At 43.0% G+C, this 23,697-nt stretch overlaps 2 protein-coding genes across 6 annotated transcripts in view; one reads left to right on the top strand and one right to left on the bottom strand.

The window, feature by feature from the left end:
* The window catches only part of LOC143290755 (uncharacterized), a 59,754-nt gene extending 49,308 nt beyond the window's left edge, over positions 1–10,446 (bottom strand). Inside the window, exons 1-4 of the mRNA XM_076600269.1 lie at positions 10,231–10,446; positions 9,619–9,752; positions 2,603–2,883; positions 1,675–1,920 (exon numbers count right to left, since the gene is read on the bottom strand). Of these exons, the coding sequence (XP_076456384.1) occupies positions 1,675–1,920; positions 2,603–2,883; positions 9,619–9,752; positions 10,231–10,446 (877 nt within the window). The remainder of the gene's footprint in view (positions 1–1,674; positions 1,921–2,602; positions 2,884–9,618; positions 9,753–10,230) is intronic.
* LOC143291170 (uncharacterized) overlaps positions 5,377–23,697 on the top strand; it is a 39,932-nt gene continuing 21,611 nt past the window's right edge. For 3 of the 5 annotated variants that reach the window (XM_076600875.1, XM_076600872.1, XM_076600876.1), the window contains exons 1-7: positions 5,377–5,668; positions 11,484–11,529; positions 13,494–13,814; positions 15,104–15,208; positions 15,636–15,749; positions 17,051–21,267; positions 21,990–22,116. In XM_076600875.1, the coding sequence (XP_076456990.1) occupies positions 13,592–13,814; positions 15,104–15,208; positions 15,636–15,749; positions 17,051–21,267; positions 21,990–22,116 (4,786 nt within the window). In that variant the 5' untranslated portion in view covers positions 5,377–5,668; positions 11,484–11,529; positions 13,494–13,591. The remainder of the gene's footprint in view (positions 5,669–11,483; positions 11,530–13,493; positions 13,815–15,103; positions 15,209–15,635; positions 15,750–17,050; positions 21,268–21,989; positions 22,117–23,697) is intronic. The other 2 variants (XM_076600874.1, XM_076600873.1) reach the window with 2 other exon arrangements.

Here is a 23,697-nt window from a genome sequence, read left to right as displayed (position 1 = left end):
ACATATTGTAAACACCACTATCATCCACATACTGTACACACCACTACCATCCACATATTGTACACACCACTATCATCCACATATTGTACACACCACTACTATTCACATACTGTACACACCCAATCATCCACATACTGTACACACCACTACCATCCACATACTGTACACACCCAATCATCCACATACTGTACACACCACTGCCATCCACATACTGTACACACCATCCACATACTGCACACACCAATGCTATCCACATACTGTACACACTACTACCATCCACATACTGTACACACCCAATCATCCATATAATGTACACACCCAATCATCTACATACTGTACACACCATTACCATCCACATATTGTACACACCTAATCATCCACATACTGTACACACACAATCATCCACATACTGTACACACCCAATCATCCACATATTGTGCACACTCTGTCATCCACATACTGTACACACCACTGCCATCCACATACTGTACACACCACTATAATCCACATCCTGTACACACACAATCGTCCACATATTGTGCACACTCTGTCATCCACATACTGTACACACCACTTCCATCCACATACTGTACACACCACTACCATCCACATACTCTACACACCCAATCATCCACATACTGTACACACCACTGCCATCCACATATTGTACACATCACTACCATCCACATATTGTACACACCACTACTATCCACATACTGTACACACCCAATCATCCACATACTGTACACACCACTAGCATCCATATACTGTACACCCCACTATCATCCACATACTGTACACACCACTACCATCCACATACTGTACACGCCACTAGCATCCATATACTGTACACCCCACTATCATCCACATACTGTACACACCACTACCATCCACATACTGTACACCCCACTATCATCCACATACTGTACACGCCACTACCATCCATATACTGTACACCCCACTATCATCCACATACTGTACACACCCAATCATCCACATACTGTACACACCACTAGCATCCATATACTGTACACACCCAATCATCCACATACTGTACACCCCACTATCATCCACATACTGTACACACCACTACCATCCACATACTGTACACACCACTACCATCCATATACTGTACACACCCAATCATCCACATACTGTACACACCACTAGCATCTATATACTGTACACACCACTACCATCCACATACTGTACACCCCACTATCATCCACATACTGTACACACCCAATCATCCACATACTGCACACACACATGTACGCGGTGCCCCGTGGTAAAGTGCCAGACCAGGAGCGAGTGTACACGGGTTCGAGTACCATAGAAGGACCGAGATTTTTATCCTACCCCCTCCCTCTGCACTAAGCCTTGAAGTGCGGTCTGGGTACTAGTCCTTTGAATAAGACGATAAAACGAGGTCACGTGTGCGGCATGCACCTAGTTTTCGTTAAAGAAGGCACGGCAAGAAAAGGTTTGTTCCTAGCAACATTCTGCAGAAAAACCCACTTTGACAGTAACACAAATACACTTGAAGACAGAAAAAGGTGGCGCTGCACTGTGGCGAAGCGCTCTTTCCGGGGAGACCGACCCGGATTTCACACAGAGAACTATGCTGTGACAAGACTTGATGAACACAAATGCCAGTTCACAGTCACCACCTACTGCCGATCACGTGTGCCGCCTGAGCCAGGCGATGTTGAGAGAGGTACTCCCCTGTGCCATGTTGTCCCTGGTCTCCGTGCTGTGCAGGCCCGGTTCCCTGGACGTCAGGGTGAGGGGGGTGGGAATGAGGGGGATGGGCCAGGGCCACAGCAGTCATCAGAGTGAGAGACAGCCAAACCTGCATCCTTTTGCCTGTATCCGATAATCTGGCCACACTGTTGCTGGGTGGTGGCGGTGAATCCTGTGCTGTGCCGGCGTCAGGGTTTATATAGAGGGGTCCTTCATGGGGCTCACGGTGTGTGTGTCTGTCTGCCAACGCCCCTCTGTCACGCGCACTGTCTTGTGTTCACAGTCAGCTCCAGCCGTGTCTTGTGCTTGTGGAGTTTGCATGCTGTGGTGTTTAGAGCCATGCAATTTGTGCTTAGGGCGTTTATAGTCACGCAGGTCTTGTGCTTACAGAGTTTGCAGCCTTATAAAATTTACAGTCGTGTGCACGCTGTTGTGCTTTTAGCAATTACAGTCACATATAGTCTTTGTTCATACAGTTTACAATCGTACAATCTTGACGTCATAAAATATACAGCCCTCTACACAATCTTGTGCATTCACACACAGACACACACACAGAGACACAGACACAGACACAGACACACACACACACACACACACACACACACACCACACACACACAAACACACACACACACACACACACACACACACACACACACACACGCACACACATCATCATCATCATCATCATCATCACCATCATCATGTCATCATCATCATCAGTCCCTCAACTGGGGAGTCGTCAGAGGGACCTGAGGGCTGAAGAGACAGACGACCTTCCCCACGCTGTTCTGGCGACGTCTGTCAAGAGAAGACACGGGCAGGTCACCCCCGTCCAGTCCTTGATGACGTCAGACCAACTCTTGAGTTGTCGCCCGCCTTTCCACCCCCTCTCCACAGTACTTTGCAGAATGTGTTTGAGAGGACGCCCTGTGACGTGTCCACACCAAGCTGGCTTTCGTACGTTTGACCATTGACGGAAGGGGTTCTTGGGCGCCCACAAGTATCTTGACCAAGTTCCTCACGTAGTCTTTCGTCCTGTGCGCTTTGTATCAAACGTGAAGCACCTTCTCTCAGGGACTGAGTTTCGAAGGTCTCGATTCTTCTTTTAGCATCAGCCAGCAGGATCCACGGGACGCTGTTTCAAACACTTTCAAGACTGTACCAGCATGTGAAAGCGACAGTGAGAGTTGTAACAATAGTGCATATCAGGGGGTCCGACAATGTTGTAGTTTCCGTTGTCGTTTTCCCTTTACATGTCTTCATTGCAAGCCGCATTAATTACCTATGACACACAAGGAATCGATGCGTATTCAGATCAGCTGGACAACCTGTATGCAGAAATTGCTCTGGTTTCTGACTGTAATTAATCTCCCAAAGAAAACCAGATGTTTAGAGAAGTATTGGCGCAGATGGGCTTTTGATATTAATGTCAATCATTTATGTAAAAGACAAGGCCTGGTCTGTCAGCATCGTGGTTTTCTCAGGGATCGTGAACTGTGGCTTTGTGCTAAAAAAACAAAAACAAATTAAAATGAAAACCAGTCACAATTATCGCGGATCATGTTCCCTTCCAAATTGACGTCACGGCTACATCTATACACAGTCCTCATCATCTCAGTCAACTTTGCCGCTAATATACGAAACTGACTTTACAAGCACGCACAGTCTTTTTCGGAAGAAATCTTATGATTATTCGTTTATTGTCCATTGACCCATTGTGCTGATGTGACACTTTGGATACATTGGAATACTACAGTTTGCGTTGTCTCTGTTATGATTAAAAAAAGAGTCAAAAACAAAAGAAAAGAAAGGGATAGATAGACATACAGTAATAGACTTAGAGTGATAGATAGACACAGAGTGATAGAGAGGGATACAAACAGACAGACGGACAGGCTGACACAGAACTCAGAACTCAAAACGTTTTTATTCAAGGATTAAGATTTTAGGTATAGCCTATTCTTCCAATCTGTCCTTGCTAATCTACATCTTACAAATGGCACACACATAAATGAAGGGAAAAGGTATTCATGCAGGACATACATAATGAAGAACCCTTCCCCCCCACCACCTTCCTCCCCTTCCTTCCCCCCTCCCGCCTCCTCCGAGAGAGAGAGAAACAGAGACACAATGCACAGAGAGAGACAGAGACAGAGGCAGATAAACAGAGAGATTAAGGAGGAGGGAGGAGGAGCCAGTTTGCTGACTTTCTTTCTCATGAAAGCAAGGAATGTGATGTGACTCATTAATCCCCCAATCCCCCAGCAACCCCGCTGTTCCAACCCCTTCCCTCTCTCTCTTTAGATATACATCTATCTGTCTCTGTCTCAGCCGTGTGTGTGTGTGTGTGTGTGTGTGTGTGTGTGTGTGTGTGTGTGTGTGTTGAATGTTAAATTCGTGAGGGCAAGCGATAAAGTTGTGAATATGTGTTTTGAAAGGTGAAATCGTGAGGGCAAGTGATAAAACTGTGAATATTTCTGTGCCTGCAGACAATCTTCTGCTCAACAATTAGCATTCCTTGGTGTACTGGCTTCAGGTGTCACAATGCGCATGAATTCTTAACGCGGCGAAATTGCTATTGGCAGCGATCCAGGAAGAGATTATACTGATTTATTGAGATGAATATTCTTTAGGCTGATAAACCCCCTTACAGACTGCATTTCACCTGGCACTCATTTGACAGTTACGACTAAGGTTCGGTCAGTGATAACATGAATTATTGCCATTGAAAGAGTCATTTATTGCTTTGTTTTTCATCGTGGCATAGCTATGGCTGCAACATTTCACAGATCTTTCAGTCATGCACGGCATGTGCACACACACACACACACACACACACACACACACATACACACAGACGCACACACACACACATACACACACACACACGCTGTCACACACACACACACACACATACACACACACACACACGCACGCACGCACGCACACAGACACAGGCACACACACACACACACACACACTGTGACCCCCCCCACCGCACTCCTCACCCCCACACGCACGCACATACACACGCGCATACACGCATGCACACGCACTCATGAACACACGCACATGCACACACACACACACACACACACACACACACACACACACACACACACACACACACACACACACACACACACGCCCAGAACTTAACTAAATGTAAGGTGTTCTAATTAAAACATGACGTGTTCTTTGAAACGTTCATATACGAATGTTACAAGTCGGGGTTGTTCGGTGTGTGTGTGTGTGTGTGTGTGTGTGTGTGTGTGTGTGTGTGTGTGCGTGACGGTGTGTGTGTGTGTGTGTGTCTGTGTGTGTGTGTCTGTGTCTGTGTGTGTCTGTGTGTGCTCTTCGGTTTTAACACTATTCACATTTTGTGCTTTTCATTTAAAAGAAAAAAAACCTACAACCCATAAAAAGGGAAGAAACTACAATGTGAGTTACAAACTTTGGAAAAAAAAACAACTTAAAGCAAACGTCCCGCGCGTGCAGGAATGTGAAACGAATAAATGACTTTCGAGAAAAACCACACACCGTTGCCTTCTTGCTAACGGAAACACAACACATGCTCACACCATGACCTAGTTACGGATATGCACGGGACGATGAAAACCTGCAAGAATTTCAGTGTGTTCTTTTCATGTTAATTCCGCCTTCTTGTTGCACAGCCAGACTTTGTCAATCTGAACGCGAAACGAATTCCAACAGTTTATTTATTTTTTTATTTTTATTTTTATTTTTTATAAATGTATTAAAGTTTTTGGTTGCGAATTATTTGGCATGTGCTCAGTGCTATATTTAGATTGTGAACGTTCTTGATCGTGTTGCACAAGGAGACGTGGAAGAATGCATGTGCTTCGTGGCACGATTCACATTCATCCAACTGATGTGTTTCTGCGCTGATAATCATTGGTGTAAGCTATATATTTGTTTCTCTATCGTTGATTGTGTCATATTAATCATTTGTTTAAATATTCGGTTTCGATGTATGTGTGGAGTTTGTTATACGAGAGCATTGACTCAATAGCATGTCTGCCACCAGCAGTCTATTTTAAGCGAAGATGGGAATTCTTTAAGATAAAAGTGCAGCTGTTGGAAGTGGATCAACGGCGTGGGTCAACATTTCCCCTGAACTCCAAGTGATTTAACATTGTCTTTGAGTGATTTCATGACAATTGTTGGCCAAGACACGGTTGTATTCAGCCACTGCAGAACAGCAAAGTGAAAGGCAAGTTGGTTCCCGGAAATGTTTGAGTGCTTCCCAGTGGCTTGGGAGATTGTGACCCTTAGCCTACATTTCTTACGTTCTGCTACATGCCACAAACTAGAGACCCTCACTCTCACTCTGAGTGGAAAAAAAGTTAATGGCTTTTCCTCGTTTAAAACTTTTGTTATACTTCTCTGTCAATCTTTGATGTGTTTTTTTTTCCTGTCTCTGTCGCTCTATCTTCATCCGTCTCAGTGACGTATCTCTCACTAGTTTCCCGATGTGGTCTGCTTTTTGTGTCTTACTGCCGAAATCCTTCCAAAGCGTTAGTCAGGTAGTAAATGCCTGCACCACTTCGCGTCTCTCTCTTTCCATAAAAAGGTGGTCAGCGCGTTGTTGATTGTACACCATACAAAAAAGATATAAAGCAAACCGTTCTGACGCAACACTAAGCCGAAACGCCGCCTCGAGGTTGCAACCCTGATCATTGGTGAACAACGTCACTACTGTACTATTTATATATTTTTGCCACGGCGCCTCAGTTGTTATTGTACGACAGACAAAGAATAGTCAGCATGATACAAAAACAGGTCAGCAAGCTGTTTTGATTATATACCTACTGCATTCAAGAACTAGTCAGGTCAGGTTGTGTGCACTGTGGGCGCTGCAAGTTCTCGTTTTTATTCACATTCAGCTTGTCTCCCAGGAATAGAACTGCCAGGACTACACAGCCCGCGCGATTATGTGTGTCACAGTGTATGATGTGTGTGTGTGTGTGTGTGTGTGTGTGTGGTGGGGTGCGTGTACCTGCGTGCATGCGTGCATGCATGCGTGAGTGCGTGCGTGTGCGCGTGCATGTGTGTATGCGCGCGCGCTCGCGTGTTTTATGTTTGTGTGTGTATTTGTGTGTGAGTGTGATGTGTGTACGTGTGTGTATACCTTTACCTTCTTCCTCACCCCTTTACACCCCTCTTAATCGCCCTCTTTTCAACCCTCCCCCTTCTCTCTCTCTCTCTCTCTCTCTCTCTCTCTCTCTCTCTGTGGGAGGGCAGGGGTGGGAAGGTTTGTGTGGATATGGGTTTTTGGTGTGTGTACAACCCATCCATCTGTCGCCTGCTCAGCCTCGTCGTAGGAGGTCGCACTGGAGCAGTGCATGTTTTCTTTTTTTCCGGGCCTTTTTCTCTAACATTTTTATTCATATTTAACAGTATTACAAACATACAGACATAGGCTACAACATTGATAATTGTTTACAAATTAAACCATTATTTTCAAAAGCATATACTTTTTTTTTTCATTTGGAAAGGCATCATATATTTTCCTTGCCTTTTCCATTTTTTTCCTGCATAGGTTTTTACCACTTTTCGTGGGTACATGTGAAAACTAATCCACCAAGACATATGAACAAAGAAGTCAATTGCAATTTGAAGACAGTGTCTTGCAATATAGTCAGTAGTTTGTTGTTAGATCTTTCATAGTATCTCCATATACATCACCAGTGGAAATACACATACCACACAGTATCAACAATATTGTGTGACGCATGACAAAATGTGAACTATCCCGATTTATTTTACAGCAGTGTAATCTTGGATCTTGTGGTATTGTCATGAATTAGTGTGGTGTTTTGTGTAACACAGGTCTCGCCTTGACTTCTGTAAGTCTCTATTGTCTGGTTTGCCTGCTTCATCCATTCAGTCCCTTCAGCGCATACAAAACTCTCCTGCCCGACTCTTCCTCAGAAAGTAAAGATCCGAGCACATCACTCCTCTTTGGCATCATCTCAGTTAGCTCCCTGTCTCACACAAAATAAAGTACAAATAGCACTCTATGTTATAAATGTATTCACAAATCTGCCCCTTCCTATCTTTATGGCTGCCTTCACCTCTAGACCCCATCTTGCTCTCTACGATCGGCTTCGGATCTACTCTGTTTGCGCATACCCAGATTCAAACACTCCGCTGTCCACGGTCGGCCGCCGTTCTTTCTCTGTCTCTGGACCTTTCATTTGGAATGGACTTCCGCTTCGTCAGGTCTCATCACTCAGCTGTTTCAAGTCTGGCCTTAAAACCCACCTCTTTCCAAGATAGCCTCCCTCCCTTGCCTTTTCTTTGTCTTAAGTTTCTCAAGTTAAGATTTATGTATGCGTGTGAATGACTGATGTGAAAGTGCTTTGATTGTCTCTGCACAAGAGAGCGCTATATAGATAGTTATTATCATCATTATCATTATTATAACATATTTACACCCTACACATGTATTATTTTCCACCTACGAGTACCGTTTTCAAGAAAATGCTATGGACATTTCCAGCGAATATCAATATTTTTCGACTTTAAAGCTGTTTCCTAAGTCTATTAGGATGTATTACGTACACGATCTGATTTAATCTATTCTGCATTTGTAGATAAGATGTTTGCTAATAAAATGGTATCGAATATTTCATCTGTTATTGTGATATCATTGTTTCCAAATAGGCTAGTGTCAATTCAATATTCAGCTTAACACTTCAGCAGTTTGTGCTGAATTGTGTCTATATCTTTTTTCTTGGTTTGGGTTTTTTGTTTTGTTTCTTTTTAAATAATTCACATGTCGTTGTTTGTTATACCCATTTTTTGAGGATTTTGTTTATAACCAGTATATCATGACATATTCTAATTTTGAGCCATTTCACTTTTATTTCTATTACTTTCTTTCATGGTGGTTTCCCAATGTATTGCACTATCTAGTTGTTGTTTTTTTGTGGTTTGTGTGTGTGTGTGTGTGTGTGTGTGTGTGTGTGTGTTTTATCCCACTCAGCAAAAGAATTTAGGTGATATAGAAAACTGATTTAAGTAATATGATATATTTCGGATCCTTTAACATAAAATATTATCTGCAGTGCTTGTAGTGTTTCATTGAGACTAATATTGTTCATGCTTGAGTAACTTGTGATGGAAATTATAAATCCCACATACACAAAATAATGTAACAATAGATATTAAACCCTTGAGCACACCAAGCAGAGTTTTATGAAGCGTACTCTTTTAATGATATTTACAGAGACTGGCTGCAACAAGGTCACATTGACAGTAGTCATGGAGCAGTGCTGTTTCCGCAACTGGAGCAGCAGCATACTAGAAAAGAAACAAACAAAAAAAGATAAAGAAAAAAGGTAGCAGCAGCAGTATGAAGACGATGCTGATAATGGTGATATTACGATGAAGTGGTATTTGGTATAAATAATATTTAAATGTTTGGACAGCTCTAAACAGTTAAATCTAAGTTTGACTGGCCTCTGCTTATCCTTGTCGCACGTGAATCCACTGGCAAGATCCTGTGTGATCGCGGGTTCAGATTCAAAACAGGCGTTCAGTACAGGCGAATGTGCAAAAGTTAAAAAGTTATTCAGTAGTGGGACAGATATAGATTGATGTTGCTTGGTTTACAGAACTTGACTTGCGTGTGGCTTTTCTTCTCCTTAGCGAGTCAGTGCGGCTTCTCTCTGCTTGTTTCACCCCTCTCTGAATGGCAGATTTCCAGGGTCCACGTGAGTCTGTAAGGCTTTCCCAGGACAGCACATCAGTACCTGTACTTTTCAGGTCCCGTTTGCAAGTGTCTTTGAATCTTAGTCGGGGGCAGCCTTGGGGCCTAGATCCCTCTGATAGTTCGCCGTACAGCAGATCTTTTGGGATGCGGCCTTCATCCATTCGGCGAACATGACCGAGCCAGTGAAGACGGCGTTGACTTAGAAAGGCGAAGACAGCTGGCAAGCCTGCACGCTCAAGGACTTCAGTGTCTGGGATCTTGTCCTGCCATCGGAATCCAAGAATGCGTCTGAGGCATCGGAGATAGAAACTGTTTAGTCTCTTCTCTTGCGTGGAGTATGTGGTCCATGTTTCACTTGAGTAGAGAGGGTGCTTAGAACGCAAGCTCTGTATACCTGCATCTTAGTGTTCACCATCAAGTTTTTGTTTGACCACACCCTCTTGTGAAGTTTGGACCCCAGCGGCCTTCGCAATTCTTGAGTTGATCTCTGGCTGGCCGGAAAGATTCGAAGTTATTGTCGACCCCAGATACTGAAACCGGTCAACTGAGTTCAGCTCGTGGCTCCCGATGTGGATTGTTGGAGTAGAGTTAGTGCCCTGTCCCATCAGTGCCGTTTTCTTCAGGCTGATAGTGAGGCCAAATTCATTGCATGCGTGCGCAAAACGGTCCACGAGTCTCTGAAGAGCCTCCTCTGTGTGTATCACCAGCACAGAGAGCCTCTCTGGTGGTGACACGCCTGACTTTGGTCTTGGCTCTGAGTCTGGCCAGGTTGAAGAGCTTTCCGTCAGATCTTGTGTGAAGGTAAACTCCGTCTTCGTTGTTTGCAAACGCATATGACAGCAGCATGGAGAAAAATATGCCAAAAAGTGTCGGGGCGAGCACACAACCCTGCTCGACACCACTGCTTATTTGGAACGGGTCAGACACTGCTCCATTGTAGCACACTGTGCTGTACATGTCCTTGTGAAAGGATTCGACAATGCCAGTAATTTCGGGACAGCCTATCTTCCTCAGAAGTGTGAATAGTCCGCTCCTGCTCACTAGATCAAAGGCCTTTGTCAGGTCAATGAAGGCGAGTTTTCCTCTACTAAACACACAGACATATCAAGAACAGTAGACAGTTTTCCTCTACTAAACACACAGACATATCAAGAACAGTAGACAGTTTTCCTCTACTAAACACACAGACATATCAAGAACAGTAGACCCTGTTCCTCGCTCAACACACAAACATATCAAGAACAGTAGACAGTTTTCCTCTACTAAACACACAGACATATCAAGAACAGTAGACAGTTTTCCTCTGCTAAACACACAGACATATCAAGAACAGTAGACAGTTTTCCTCTACTAAACACACAGACATATCAAGAACAGTAGACCCTTTTCCTCTACTAAACACACAGACATATCAAGAACAGTAGACAGTTTTCCTCTACTAAACACACAGACATATCAAGAACAGTAGACAGTTTTCCTCTACTAAACACACAGACATATCAAGAACAGTAGACAGTTTTCCTCTACTAAACTTACAATTTTTCACGGAAATGCTCCAGTGCCTATTAGAAATGTGTTCTCTGTCAACGAGTTTCGACATTTTGGCAAAACTGATTTTCCTTTACCGGCAATTACCTTACATAAATCAGTCTTTTGTACTCAGGAAGTTGGTTATGGAATAAACTTCCTCCATTTTTAACGCATGAAGCAAATTTTAAAAGATTCAAAAATATTGTACCACTAATTTCTGATGAATAAGACAAATCCTACAACATTTTTTTCCTGAGATGTATTGATTTAACATGTGTCAAATACCTTGATTTCTTACTCCCCTTGTATTAGTTTCAACACAAATCATAATTTTTCTTTGAATAAGTGTGCATGTACTGTATAATTATGAACTTAAATGAACAAATATGAGAACCCCCCCCCCCCCACCACCACCACCACCCCACCTCTCTCTCTTGTTTTTATCAATTATCTTCTTTTTAAAGGTGGTTGGGACGGTGGGTCTGTTTTCGAGGGCTGGATGAAAAAAAAGTATGTATGCTTAATCTATTACCCTCAGAAAATAGAAATTATTCATTCACTCATTCATTCATTCATTTATTCTCTCTCTCTCTCTCTCTCTCTCTCTCTCTCTCTCTCTCTCTCTCTCTCTCTCTCTCTCTCTCTCTCTCAAGGGATTTGATTCCATCAACCGAAATTTATTATGGCCCATTCTTACTTAAAATGGAGGAAGTGGAAAACTCTTTAATTGCATTAGGAGTATGTATAGTGTTGTTAAAAGAGTTAGATGTGGTGACAAGCTTACGAATTACATATGTCAGACAAGAGGAGTTAAACAGGGAGATGTTTGTAGTCCTATTTTGTTTTCATTATTTATAAATGAATCAGCGATAGAAATAATAGATAAGGGAAGGAACGGTACTAGATTCACAAGTGATGTCATGGAATTATTTATTTTACCACTCGCTGATGATATAGTTTTGCTCTCTAAGACAGTTGTTGGTCTTCAGGCGCAGTTGAATAATCTGAAAAATTCAGCCAATCATTTACAGTTATGGGTTATTTTGGATAATAGTAACATAATTGTCTTTAGAAAAGGGGGTTATCTGGCAGCGAGGGAAAGATGGGTTTATGATGGTGTTGTTATGCCCGTCATTAATTCTTCTGTACACGTTTGAGTTTTGTAGCTGCATGTAAGGATTTATCTAGCAGAGGGGAAAATGCGTTGTTACATATTATAAAGAAACTTCGTTTGTTGAATATTAATTCTTTGAAGCTATTTCTAAAATTCTTTGATATTCAGATGCAACCTATTGTGCTATATGGCTCAGAATTGTGGGGGTTAGACAGAAAATCGGTTATGCATTGTGAGTCCGTTCATTTATTTGGGCTTAAAAGGTTTTTAGGGGTTGAAATGAGAACACCCAATGATTTAGTATATGGAGAAACTAATAGGCATCCAATCTATATTAACTCTGCTATTAGATGCATTCGTTACTGGTTAAAGTTATTAAAAATGAATAATACTCGACTGCCAAGTAAATCGTACAATATGCTATATGATTTAGACTAAAGAATCAAAACAAATTGGGTATCGAATGTATGAATGTGTTTACGTGAATTTTGGCTTGGGTATGCATGGGAATATCAAGGAGTACGGGATGAAATTAGATTTGTGCAAATTCTTCGTCAACGATTGATACACTGTAGGTGGGAGGAGTGGGGAAAGCCATATCGAAACAATCGAAAGATTTGATATGTATCGAATTTATACTTCTGATCATAAAGTGAAGCGATACCTTTTGTTTGATTTGAACAGACACCTCAGACTTATATTGACCAGATTTAGATTTGGAATTTCTAAAGTAAACACACACAGATATCGTTACAAAGCAACATGTCATTCTGACTTATTGTGTCCATTGTGCAAGGAATCAAGAGAGGATGAAGTCACATTGCTTTAAAATGTCCCGTGTTGACTGAATTACGAATCCAGTTTATTCCCCCCAAATATTATATATATCATGCTTATTTCGGCTATGTTTATTAATGGCATCTAACGATGAAAACATTATACGTAGTTTTGCTATGTATCTTTATAAAGCATTGCAATTAAAAGAGACACTTATTTCTTAGGTTCACTTATAGTTTGTTGTGAAAGACGTTGCGTTGATTATAATTATGACAAGTTGCAATGACACATGTAAAACTGTTATTACCCCCTATTCATATGGGGCTATGGTCTTAATTCAATAAACCATCTGTGTGTGTGTGTGTGTTTGTGTGTGTGTGTGTGTGTGTGTGCTGTTCTTCCATTACCCTTTTTTGGTGCATCTCTCTCTTTATTCCTCTCTTTTGTCCTTCCTCTCCATTTGTCTTTCTGCCTTTCGGCCACATGCAGTTTCTTTCCAGCAGGCTGTTCACTACTACTACTACTACTACTACTACTACTGTTTTTATTATTGGTTTTGACAGTGTCTTTGCTTTATCTTCAGACAACATTCAGGCATCATCGCCAATGTGCTGATGACGGCAGTGAAAGGTACGTTGTCTCTCTAGCACTCGGGGCGAGTGTTGCTCTCAGCCACCAGCGATGAGCGAGGAGGACTACCCGCACCTTTGGACACGTCGGGTGCTGGCCAACTACAGGTACGTGGCGGACAAGTTGTGTCAGCTGTCCCAGGTGGTGCAGCACTTTACGGAGGCGAACATTTTGACGGACCAGGAGGCCAGGTCCATCTTGCGTGGTGGTGGTGGTCACAGCCACGTGCAACCAGTCTGCAATGAACGGTTCCTTGACGTCCTGCTTCAGAAAGGTAAGGAGAACGGCGATGATGATCATGATCTGCATATGCAGTGGTGGCCTAGTGGTTACGTGTCTGCCTAGGAAGCGAGAGAATCTGAGGGTGCGGAATCTTCTTCTTCTTCGTTAGTGGGCTGCAGCTCCCACTTTCAATCGTATATTCACGAGTGGGCTTTTACGAGCATGACTGTTTTTACCCCGCCGTGTAGGCAGCCATATTCTGTTTTCGGGGTTGTGCATGCTGGGTATGTTCTTGTTTCTATAACCCATCGAACGCTAACATGGATTACAGGAACTTTAACGTGCGTATTTGATCTTCTGCTTGCGTGTACACACGAAGGGGGTTCAGGTCTGCACATATATTGACCTGGAAGATCGGAAAAATCTGCACCCTTTACCCACCAGGCGCCGTTACTGAGATTCGAAACCGGGACCCTCAGTTTGAAAGTCCAGCGCTTTAACCACTCGGCTATTGCGCCCGTCAGGTTCGGAATCGAATCCCACAATCGCCATAAAATTCCCCCACTTTACTAGACCTTGAGGGGTGGGCTGGACGCAAGTCATTCAGATGAGACGATAAACCGAGGTCCCGTGTGCAGCATGCACTAAGCGCACATAAAAGAACCCACGTCAACAAAAGGGTTGTCCTTGGCAGTATTCTGGAAAAAAAATCACTCTATTATACAAGAGTTTAAATGCACGTAATTGAAGCTAACTGAATGACACAGGAAACGAATGATGAGTGCTTAAAGGCAGCTGTCAGTCGGCTCAGCCCAGGAGGGCAACCTGTTGTGCAAATGACTCAGATAAGCGCTGTGTCAATGATAATTATTAGAAAAAAGCTAATGATGATAATAATAACAATGATACTACTACTACTGCTATTTCTGCTACTACTACTAGAATAAACAAACAACAAAAAAACAACAACAAAAAACAAAAACAAGCCCACTTCAAAATATCAGCAGCAATCAAAAGTGTTTATTTCTAAGAAGCATCAAAGCCTGATTTATGCACCTTCACTTTGTTGGAATAAGAAATAAACACCATGCTCGTTGGAAATGTTCCTTTGTTGAGAACATAATTATGTAAAGAAATGATAGGTAAGTTGGAAAAAGTAAAAATGATTAAAGTCATAACAAATTATTATTACCATGTAAGGACAAAGCAATAATTAAATAAAGTACAGACTAAATTCATAGCCTCCTCTGTGTGTGTGTGTGTGTGTGTGTGTGTGTGTGTGTGTGTGCGTGCGTGCGTGCGTGCGCGCGCGCGCGTGTGTGTGTATGTGCGATGTACCAGGGGAAGCAGCCTGCAGGTTTTTCCAGGAGGTGCTGCAGAGAACGACCAACCCTCACATCGCAGCCTCACTGGAGTCCACAGGACCTGAGGAACTTGATCACCTGGGTACAGAGCTGTCCTCGTCGTCCCTTGTATCTCTTCACAGTTGTTTCCACTGTCTGTCCAAAAGGATGGCTGCATTTAAAAAAAATTTAATTGTGGTGGTGTGTCACGGTGCATGTCACTGAATTGTTACGGCCGACTTCCCACGTGATATGCACTTTCGTATGTAATACTCAGTATACAGTATAAGTAATCTCCATATGTTGGGTTAAAATGTGCACTATAACATCATACTTGACATATGCTTGGTTAACCGGAGGGAAAAAAAAAAGATTAAGACTTACAACCTGTCAATCTTGTCTCCCAAACCCGATCACACATAGACCTGACTAAGCCTAAAAAATGTGAAGATTTACAGTAAAGCATAAAATTTCTGCTTCATTGTATCTTGTACAACGTGTGTGGTGTGAGTAGCCTGTTTTCTTTGCAGGAGCCTATGGACCTATTCCTCCTTCCGACAGTCAGTCCGTCTACAACATGGAATACGTCAACAAGGTTGTCTTCGTCAACCAGGTAGTTCCAGGACAGACTCCGCACCCCAAAGGTAGCAGTACCCCTTTCTCCTGAGTTGTCACTGATTGAGACCAAACGACAGATACAGACCTTCCTTGTAGGTGTCAGATTCATGCCTGTCAATATCTATTCACAGCATCATTGCAGAAATAAACCATCCTCAGTTGAGGAAAGTCGTGCTAGGCATAAAACGAGGGAATAAGAATTAAGACAATGTTCTGTAGTAGATATGAAGTATGTAACTATAGTCTGTTGAAAATAATTCACGTCAATATATAAAATGTACAATGAAAGAAGAATAAAGAAAAAAGACAATAGAAAACAACGATGAGTGTCTGTCTCACTTGCCAACTCGCCTGTTATGCGTGAAAATCAGTTATTATCCACAGAACAAACGAGTGTAAAGGAGACCCATCCGTTTTTGTTCTGGAGAAAATCTGAGAGAAGTCATTCAAACTTACACACCTCACGGTGGCTACTTGCTCCCCGTGTAAAAAGAAATGTCCTTCAGCCATTCCTACTTTCCCTGTTCAGCTCCATATGTCTGGAACAGTTTACCCCCACGATCTTCGCCACTCATTCTACTTCAATCTTTTAAAACTGGTCTGAAAACACACCTTTTTGAAAACGCTTATGGATATACCTTGTGTGATATTCAGATACAGGCCATCCGAACTCTGTGTGTGTGTGTGTGTGTGTGTGTGTGTGTGCCCGCATACCCGCGCGTGTGCGTGCGTGTGTTTGATTTCGGATTTGTTTATTTAGATTTCTGCACATGGTGGTTTTCAGAAAGAACGGAGATAGGCATATTACTATAACGGTGTGTGGATTGTTGGGTTGCTGGTGTGTGTGTGTGTGTGTGTGTGTGTGTGTGTGTGTGTGTGTGTGAGTGTGTGTGTGTAAATAAAATTTATGGTGCAGTCTTTGAATATGTGTAATTCTTTTGTGTGTTAGATTATCATTTATCGTCTTCCTTTGGTAAAGGTGCGTGTCTCTGCGTATAATGTTAATTTTAAAGCGCTTTGAATTCCCTCCTGGGGAGGAAAGCGCTCAAGAAGTATCCATGCTGCTGCTGCTGCTGCTGCTGCTGATGATGATATTTTGCCTTTTTCTTTATTCTTCTATTACTACAGTTTTTCTTATATCAATGTGAATCATTTTCAGCACCTAGGTAATAAGCATCATATATGTTATGGAAATTATATCTTAATCAGCTGCTTGAAATATTGTCATACATCAAACAGGACAATTGCATATTTGCATCGGTTTTAATCATCAAAGGAATATTCGATGACTAATGTCTTTTTGTGATTGTACCGTTCTTGGTTACAGACAGACAGACCGGCCAGGAGATGAGCCCAGACGATCTGATGATCTCACTCATCACCCAGGTCCTGGCCAGCAGTCCCGGGAGGAAGCGGCCTCTTCATGCACTGGAGCAGGACCTGTGTGAACGCCTGAGGGACGTAACCAGGAATCAGTGTCCAAACTTCCTTGGATTTGCAGGAATGAGTTTCAGAGACTTCCTCCATAAGAATCCGTCTTTTTTCAATGTTAGCACAGAGGGCAATGGAATTGTGGTTAAAATCAGAAAAGACAAGAAGAATAAAGATAAAAACAAAACTGCTGAACGTTCGAACGGTTCTGCAGTTGGTTGTTCTGGAGTGAAGGATAGAGGAGGAAAAGCGCGCACCACCAAATGCTGTGAAACTGCTGATGTAAGAGTAAACCGTGAGTCAGATAGTCAGGGATGGAAAACCATTGAGTGTCGCCACAGAAAAGGAACACCGACATCAACCCCTGAAGTTAGTGAAGGGGTTTCAGAAACTGGCCAGACACCTATACACCCGAGTCATGCCCGATCACTTGAAAGACAGAAACTGACACCAGAACAAAGTAGAATTGATATTGAAAGGAGCATTGATGAATCTCTAATAAGGGATTTGCTCACTGAAGCATCTGCAGACACAGTGATTTTCAAACGTTCTGTTCGGGAATATGCTCAAGATCGTATTCAGTTCACTTTGGATGTTGTCAGCTTGTGGAACACACCTCAGCGTGACAAAGCGTACATTATTCTTGGAGTCGAACCGAACCAAAAAACGTTGATTGGGCTTCACAGTCCGACAGATGAAACATTCTTCATAAACTTATTCCAGGGACAACTTTTTCAGCAACTTCCACCTCGATTTTCTTACAGAGAAGTTGTTTATGAAAGGAAACGTTTAGGCATAATCCAAGTTGAAGTCAGCTTCGGGCATGGTTTTCCTTGCATCGTCACAAGTGATGACATGGCACCCAAAGTTCAGAAGAATCAATTGTGGGTTCGCAGAAAAGGCACCAGTTGTTCTATGGAGGGATCAGATCTCTTTGTTGGTAACATCCACGCCTGGTTTCAGGCAAAACCAAACCCTGACAGTGTTTCCAATAAGAGAGTGCCTCTGACGATGGTGGGAAAACCAGACGTTCCTGTTGGTGATTCAATCTTGACACCAACGGCTTTGCTGAAAGAAACAGAAGTAAACCGCTCCACTTGTTCGCCACCAGAGCGTAGCTCAAATGTCAAGGTACATAGTCTGATGAAAGCTTTAAATCACTTCAAAAAGGGTCACTTTGTTCTCGTGTGTGGTAGTCTGGCTACAAAATGCAGAAACATTGGATCTCTAGCAAATGCTCCTTGGATAGCAGTGTATGACTTTGACCAGTGTGGTAGAGATTCGGGTCTCTTGGCTATCTTGGAAGACAATCTGAAAAGGAAGCGGAGTGTCAGCATCACCACGTGGTGTGACCCGTGCACAGGTCTCACGGAGTTGGGGACCCAGTGGTGGAGCCTCAGAGGACGGCGTGAGGTACCGCACAGCCTGACGTCAAACACATCACACCAAGAATGGTCCTCCAAAGTTCTTGATAAAGTCGAGAAAATGTGTGTGGAGTTGGCAAGGTATAATGAGGATTACACCGTCCTGACCTTTTTGCTTCTATGGCCCTCTTCTGAAATTGAAGCCAAATGTATGCACAAATTTCTGACGAAAGTTCAAGAGCGCATACATCCAAAACTCATACTTTGTTTCGCTGATCCTGACTTTGATGTTGGCCAGTCTAAAGTTGCTGAGATGATTCAATATGAGTTTGAAAATATGGCAAAAATCTACCAAATCAGTCTAGAAGAATTCTGTTCAGAAATTGAACTCCTGCAGGACCATAGAATGCCGGATGAATTTCAGTACACATTACCAGCTGAAGACAAGACAAAGGTAGTTCTCACTGATAAAGATGCTGCATGGCTTGCAGAAGATCTTGAAGTTCTGTATATGGAAAATCCGTATGCAAAACGCGAACTGACCGCCAAGGATTTGAAAGAAGAAGCTGAGCACTTTTGCCGTGGTGGAACTATCAGATGGTACACGTGGTATGAGGTCGGCCCCGGGTATCTTGACGTGAAACGCAGCATAGCTGACGAGCTGTTCAAGCATGTGATGCAATCTTTCATCGCCAAATACAAGAGCGGCTACGTGACAGTGTTCCACGCCCCGGGATCTGGAGGTTCCACAATGGCCCAGAGACTGATCTGGGACGTGCACATGGAAGCTCCCTGCGCCAAAGTGAGACAAAGGTCAGGATCTTCTCCCGAAGATATCGCTGACAAGCTCGTTTTCTTGCATCAGCGTTCACGCATGCCTGTCATTGCTTTGTTTGATGGTGAGGATGAACCCAGGCTGAAGCAGATACTGGCCTTTCTGCAGCGCAGTCCCGTTGTTGTTTTGCAGCTGAAAAGATATCTGTGCCATCTCAGTGAATCTAGAGTATCAGTCAGTGGGACAGAAACAAAAGCCTACTTGTCAGGCTTTGTCACAGACAAGGAGTCGCGAAATCTCGTGCTCAGATACGGAGGTCGTTGCGACACAGACACAAGCAAAGTTGAAAGACTGCACAAGCTCGACAAAGAAGTGCAAAAACAAACAGAAAAACATCAGATGTTTGAGTACGGAATGACTGTATATGCTCATGAATTCCGAGGTGTCAGAGCGTATGTGAGAGGCTATCTTGATTTGCCTTTGAACCAAAACAAAGAACTGGAGCCGTGGCAGAGATGCCTTGGATACATTGCACTAGTCTATTTCTATGGTCAAACAGCCATCCCATGCCAGTTCTTTGTGCACATCATGGGAAAACCAGTCAATTATGCCATGGATTTGAATGATTTCCCTTATCAGTTTCAAATTCTTGTGGTGCAAGATTCCAACGAAGGGAGGAAAGGGTATTTGCGGATTGCCCATTACATCATTGCCCGTGAGATTCTCGAACAGATTCTCAACAGAAGATCCATCATCAAGGAATGCCAACAAACCTCTGATGCTTCACACGCAGAAGCAAAAAGCAATGAACTGAGCAAAGAGGCAAAACAGTGTTTGAAAGACTTTTGCATCGAATTCATTGGTCATGTCGCCCAAAAGAAAAAGAAATCAACAGTGACTTCCCCAACTATCACCTACATCCTAACAAAAACATTCATTTTTCGAGACAATGAAGAAGTTGGTGACGCAGGCATCCAGGACCCATGCGTCATGAGAAAAAAACCCCAGTTCTCCCAAATCATGAACGATATTGACTCAAACGCCCCCTATGACGGTCGTCTCGAAATCCTTAAGAGTTTATGCAACACGTTCCCTGATGACCCCAACCTCAGAGCTCACCTGGGTCGTTTCTTCAGCCTCTGTCGTCCCAGAGAGGAAGAGGTAGCAGAGTCACACTTCAAAGCAGCCCTGAGACTGTGCTTCTCTCATGGAAAATGTAAAGGACCAGACGACCTGGATGAACGATCAAAACTAACATTGATGCACATCTACCACATGTTTGGCAATGCTTACCAGCGGCGGATTGCCAAGTACACAGGCTGGAGTCCGGGTGATGAACCTAACATTCACACATCACAGGCTGATGTATGGGAGAGGCTGACTGAAGTTATTTACAATGCCACCACTGCATGCGAGCATTTTCTTCAAGCCAGACTGCACACCCAACAGGGTCAGGAGGACTGTTTTACTTACATGAATGAGATTCATGTACGGTTACAAGCTTGTGACTTTGTCAACAGAGTCTATCCAGGTGGTTTGCAGGCATTTCTGTCCAGAAAAACTACAGATCAAAAAGTCATGTTTGTCAGAGACAGCGTGATTATCATCGAAGATTTGATCATGGAATGTTACAACATCATTCTGCTTGACAGAGGCCATCTCCTCCACAAGAACCTCAGATGGTACACGACCTTGTTCAACAAATGTATTGCCCAGCTAGATAACTTTGTCACAGGGGAAGACCTTGTTTCTTTGCGACTGAGCATTTCAAGAAAGAAATTGAAATTCAGGGGCCTTGACAACGTTGTTGCCGTGGAAAATCCAGACGTTCCCGCAGAGGAGATTGGAAACATTGTCAATGAACTGGAAAGCATTTTCAAGCACCAAAATTCTTCCCTTGACATATCCAAGCGCATGCTGGATCTGCATTACAAGGACTGGATCCTTGCCATCCGCAACCCCAACTTCACAAAGGTAGGTGCATTGTCACTGGAATCATTTGACTGGCTAGATTTGAGTCTGAATCATATAAGTCTTGTTCTATTAAGTCAAATTTCGTTGTCAAAACATACAGACTGCTCTATCTATGCAATGTTTACTTCTAAATCTCCAAGTAATAGGCACCTGCAGAAAATTATTATTTCATTTTTCTTCACTGGTCACTTATTCATATCCAATTATTTCAGTGAATTAACAAAAATCTAAAACAAGCAAAACTATTTGACTAAAAACTTCTCTCCCGGGCTCTTTGTATCTCTGTCCCTGCATGTTTATTTGCCTATCTGTCTGTCTGTATCTCTCTCTCTCTCTCTCATTACTACAAACGGGAAGCGCGCGCGCGCGCGCGCGCACATACACACACACACACACACACACACACACACGCACACACGTTGAGGCTAGATTTTTATGGGTTTTCTTTTTTTATGAAAGGCTTTCAGAAATCAAATAACGAAGGTTTGGAATACTGGGTGGTGTTACGGGTATAAGTGGCAGAGTGGTGACGATGCTGGGTGGTGTTACAGGTATAAGTGGCAGAGTGGTGACAATGCTGGGTGGTGTTACAGGTATAAGTGGCAGAGTGGTGACAATGCTGGGTGGTGTTATGGGTATAAGTGGCAGAGGTGAGACAATGCTGGGTGGTGTTGTAACGGGTGCAAGTGGCAGAGTGGTGACGATGCTGGGTGGTGTTGCAGGTGTACACGGTGGAGCAGGTGCTGTCCTACGTACGTCAGTGGCACGAGTCTGTCCGCAGTCCTCAGTCCACCTTCTATCTCTTCGTGCTTCTCACACTCCTCGGCTTTGGCACGCGAGACAGGCCAGGTAAGCGCTTCACCAATCATGCCAAGAGGTAACGCGTCCGCCTAGGAAGCGAGATTTCTCCCCTTGCATTCATTCTTGCAGTGGAAATTGTAGCAGTCAAGATAAGGAATAGTACAATAACGCGTATCAAAAATCCAACTATGGGCAATAAGAAAGATACATATTTAAAGATTAAACAATTGGCAGATGATACAACTTTATTTCTGAAAAATAGACAAGACATGTTTACTTCCATAGAAATATTTAAGTCATTTGAGCAATTTTCTGGGCTGAAATTAAATTAACACAAAAAGAAAGCAATGAAGATGGGCAGACAAATCACTGAACAGAATCTCCCATTTGTATTGGTTGACAAAATAACAAATTTGGGCATATATTTCCAGAAAGTCAAAATGGCAAAACACATTGAAGAAAACTGGAGAGATAGGATAAATAATATACAAAAATTAATAGTACAGTGGAGTAAAAAAGACCTATCCATACACGGTAAAATTCGTGTAATAAAAACCTTCTTGTTAAGTCAACTTACATACGTTATGCAATCCATTGGCATCCCAGAAAAAGCTTTGAAACAGATCAACACCATATTCTACAAATTTATTTGGCAGAGAAAACATAGCAACCGTAGAGCTTTTGAGAAAGTGAAAAGAAAAACAATGGAAAGTGATTATAATGAAGGAGGGTTAAATATGGTAAATATGTTAGAAATTCAAAGATGCATGCATTTACAATGGGCTGGAAGATTTTATCATGCACGTGAAGAAAACTGGACTATAATACCCAGATGGCATCCATAAACCAAATACCAAATCATCGTAAAATATTTATGGTAAACTGTTTTGCCGACGACATTGATGGACTGGCTGGAAAAGAAGAGGAACTGGCAAGCCTGGTCAAACATCTAGACAAAGCCTCCACATCGTATGGAATGCAAAACCAAACTGATGACCAACAACACCAACGGCATCAGCATTGACATCAAAGTCAACGACGAAAAGCTTAAAACGGTCCACAGCTTCAAATATCTGGGAGCAATCGTGTCAGATGAAGGATCTAAACCAGAAGTACTCTCGAGAATTGCCCAAACAACAACGGCACTCAACAAGCTGAACACCATCTGGAACAACAAAAACATCGCTCTCAGCTCAAAAATCAGACTGATGCGTTCCCTGGTTATATCAATATTGCTCTACGCCTGCGAGACTTGGACCCTGACTGCAGACATCGAGAGAAGAATCCAAGCTGTCGAGATGAGATGCTTTCGTAGACTACTTGGCATCTCCTACAGAGACCACATCACTAACACGGAAGTGAAGAACAGAATCCAGCAAAGTATTGGACCCTACGAAGACCTTCTGTCCATAGTGAAAAAACGCAAACTTAGGTGGTATGGACACATCTCCCGATCATCTGGTCTTGCCAAAACGTTCCTGCAAGGCACCGTACAAGGAGGCAGAAGGAGAGGACGGCAGAAGAAGAGATGGGAAGACAACATCCGGGGGTGGACAGGCTTGACGCTCGGTGACGCCCTGAGGAAATCAGAAAACCGTGAAGAGTGGAGAGGGGTGGTGGCCAGGTCAG

This window comes from Babylonia areolata, chromosome 16 (genome assembly GCF_041734735.1).
Source record: "Babylonia areolata isolate BAREFJ2019XMU chromosome 16, ASM4173473v1, whole genome shotgun sequence".
NCBI classification, from domain to species: domain Eukaryota; kingdom Metazoa; phylum Mollusca; class Gastropoda; order Neogastropoda; family Buccinidae; genus Babylonia; species Babylonia areolata.
The sequence above is the reverse complement of the archived record's forward strand: the minus strand, read 5'-3'. Positions and strand labels throughout refer to the sequence as shown.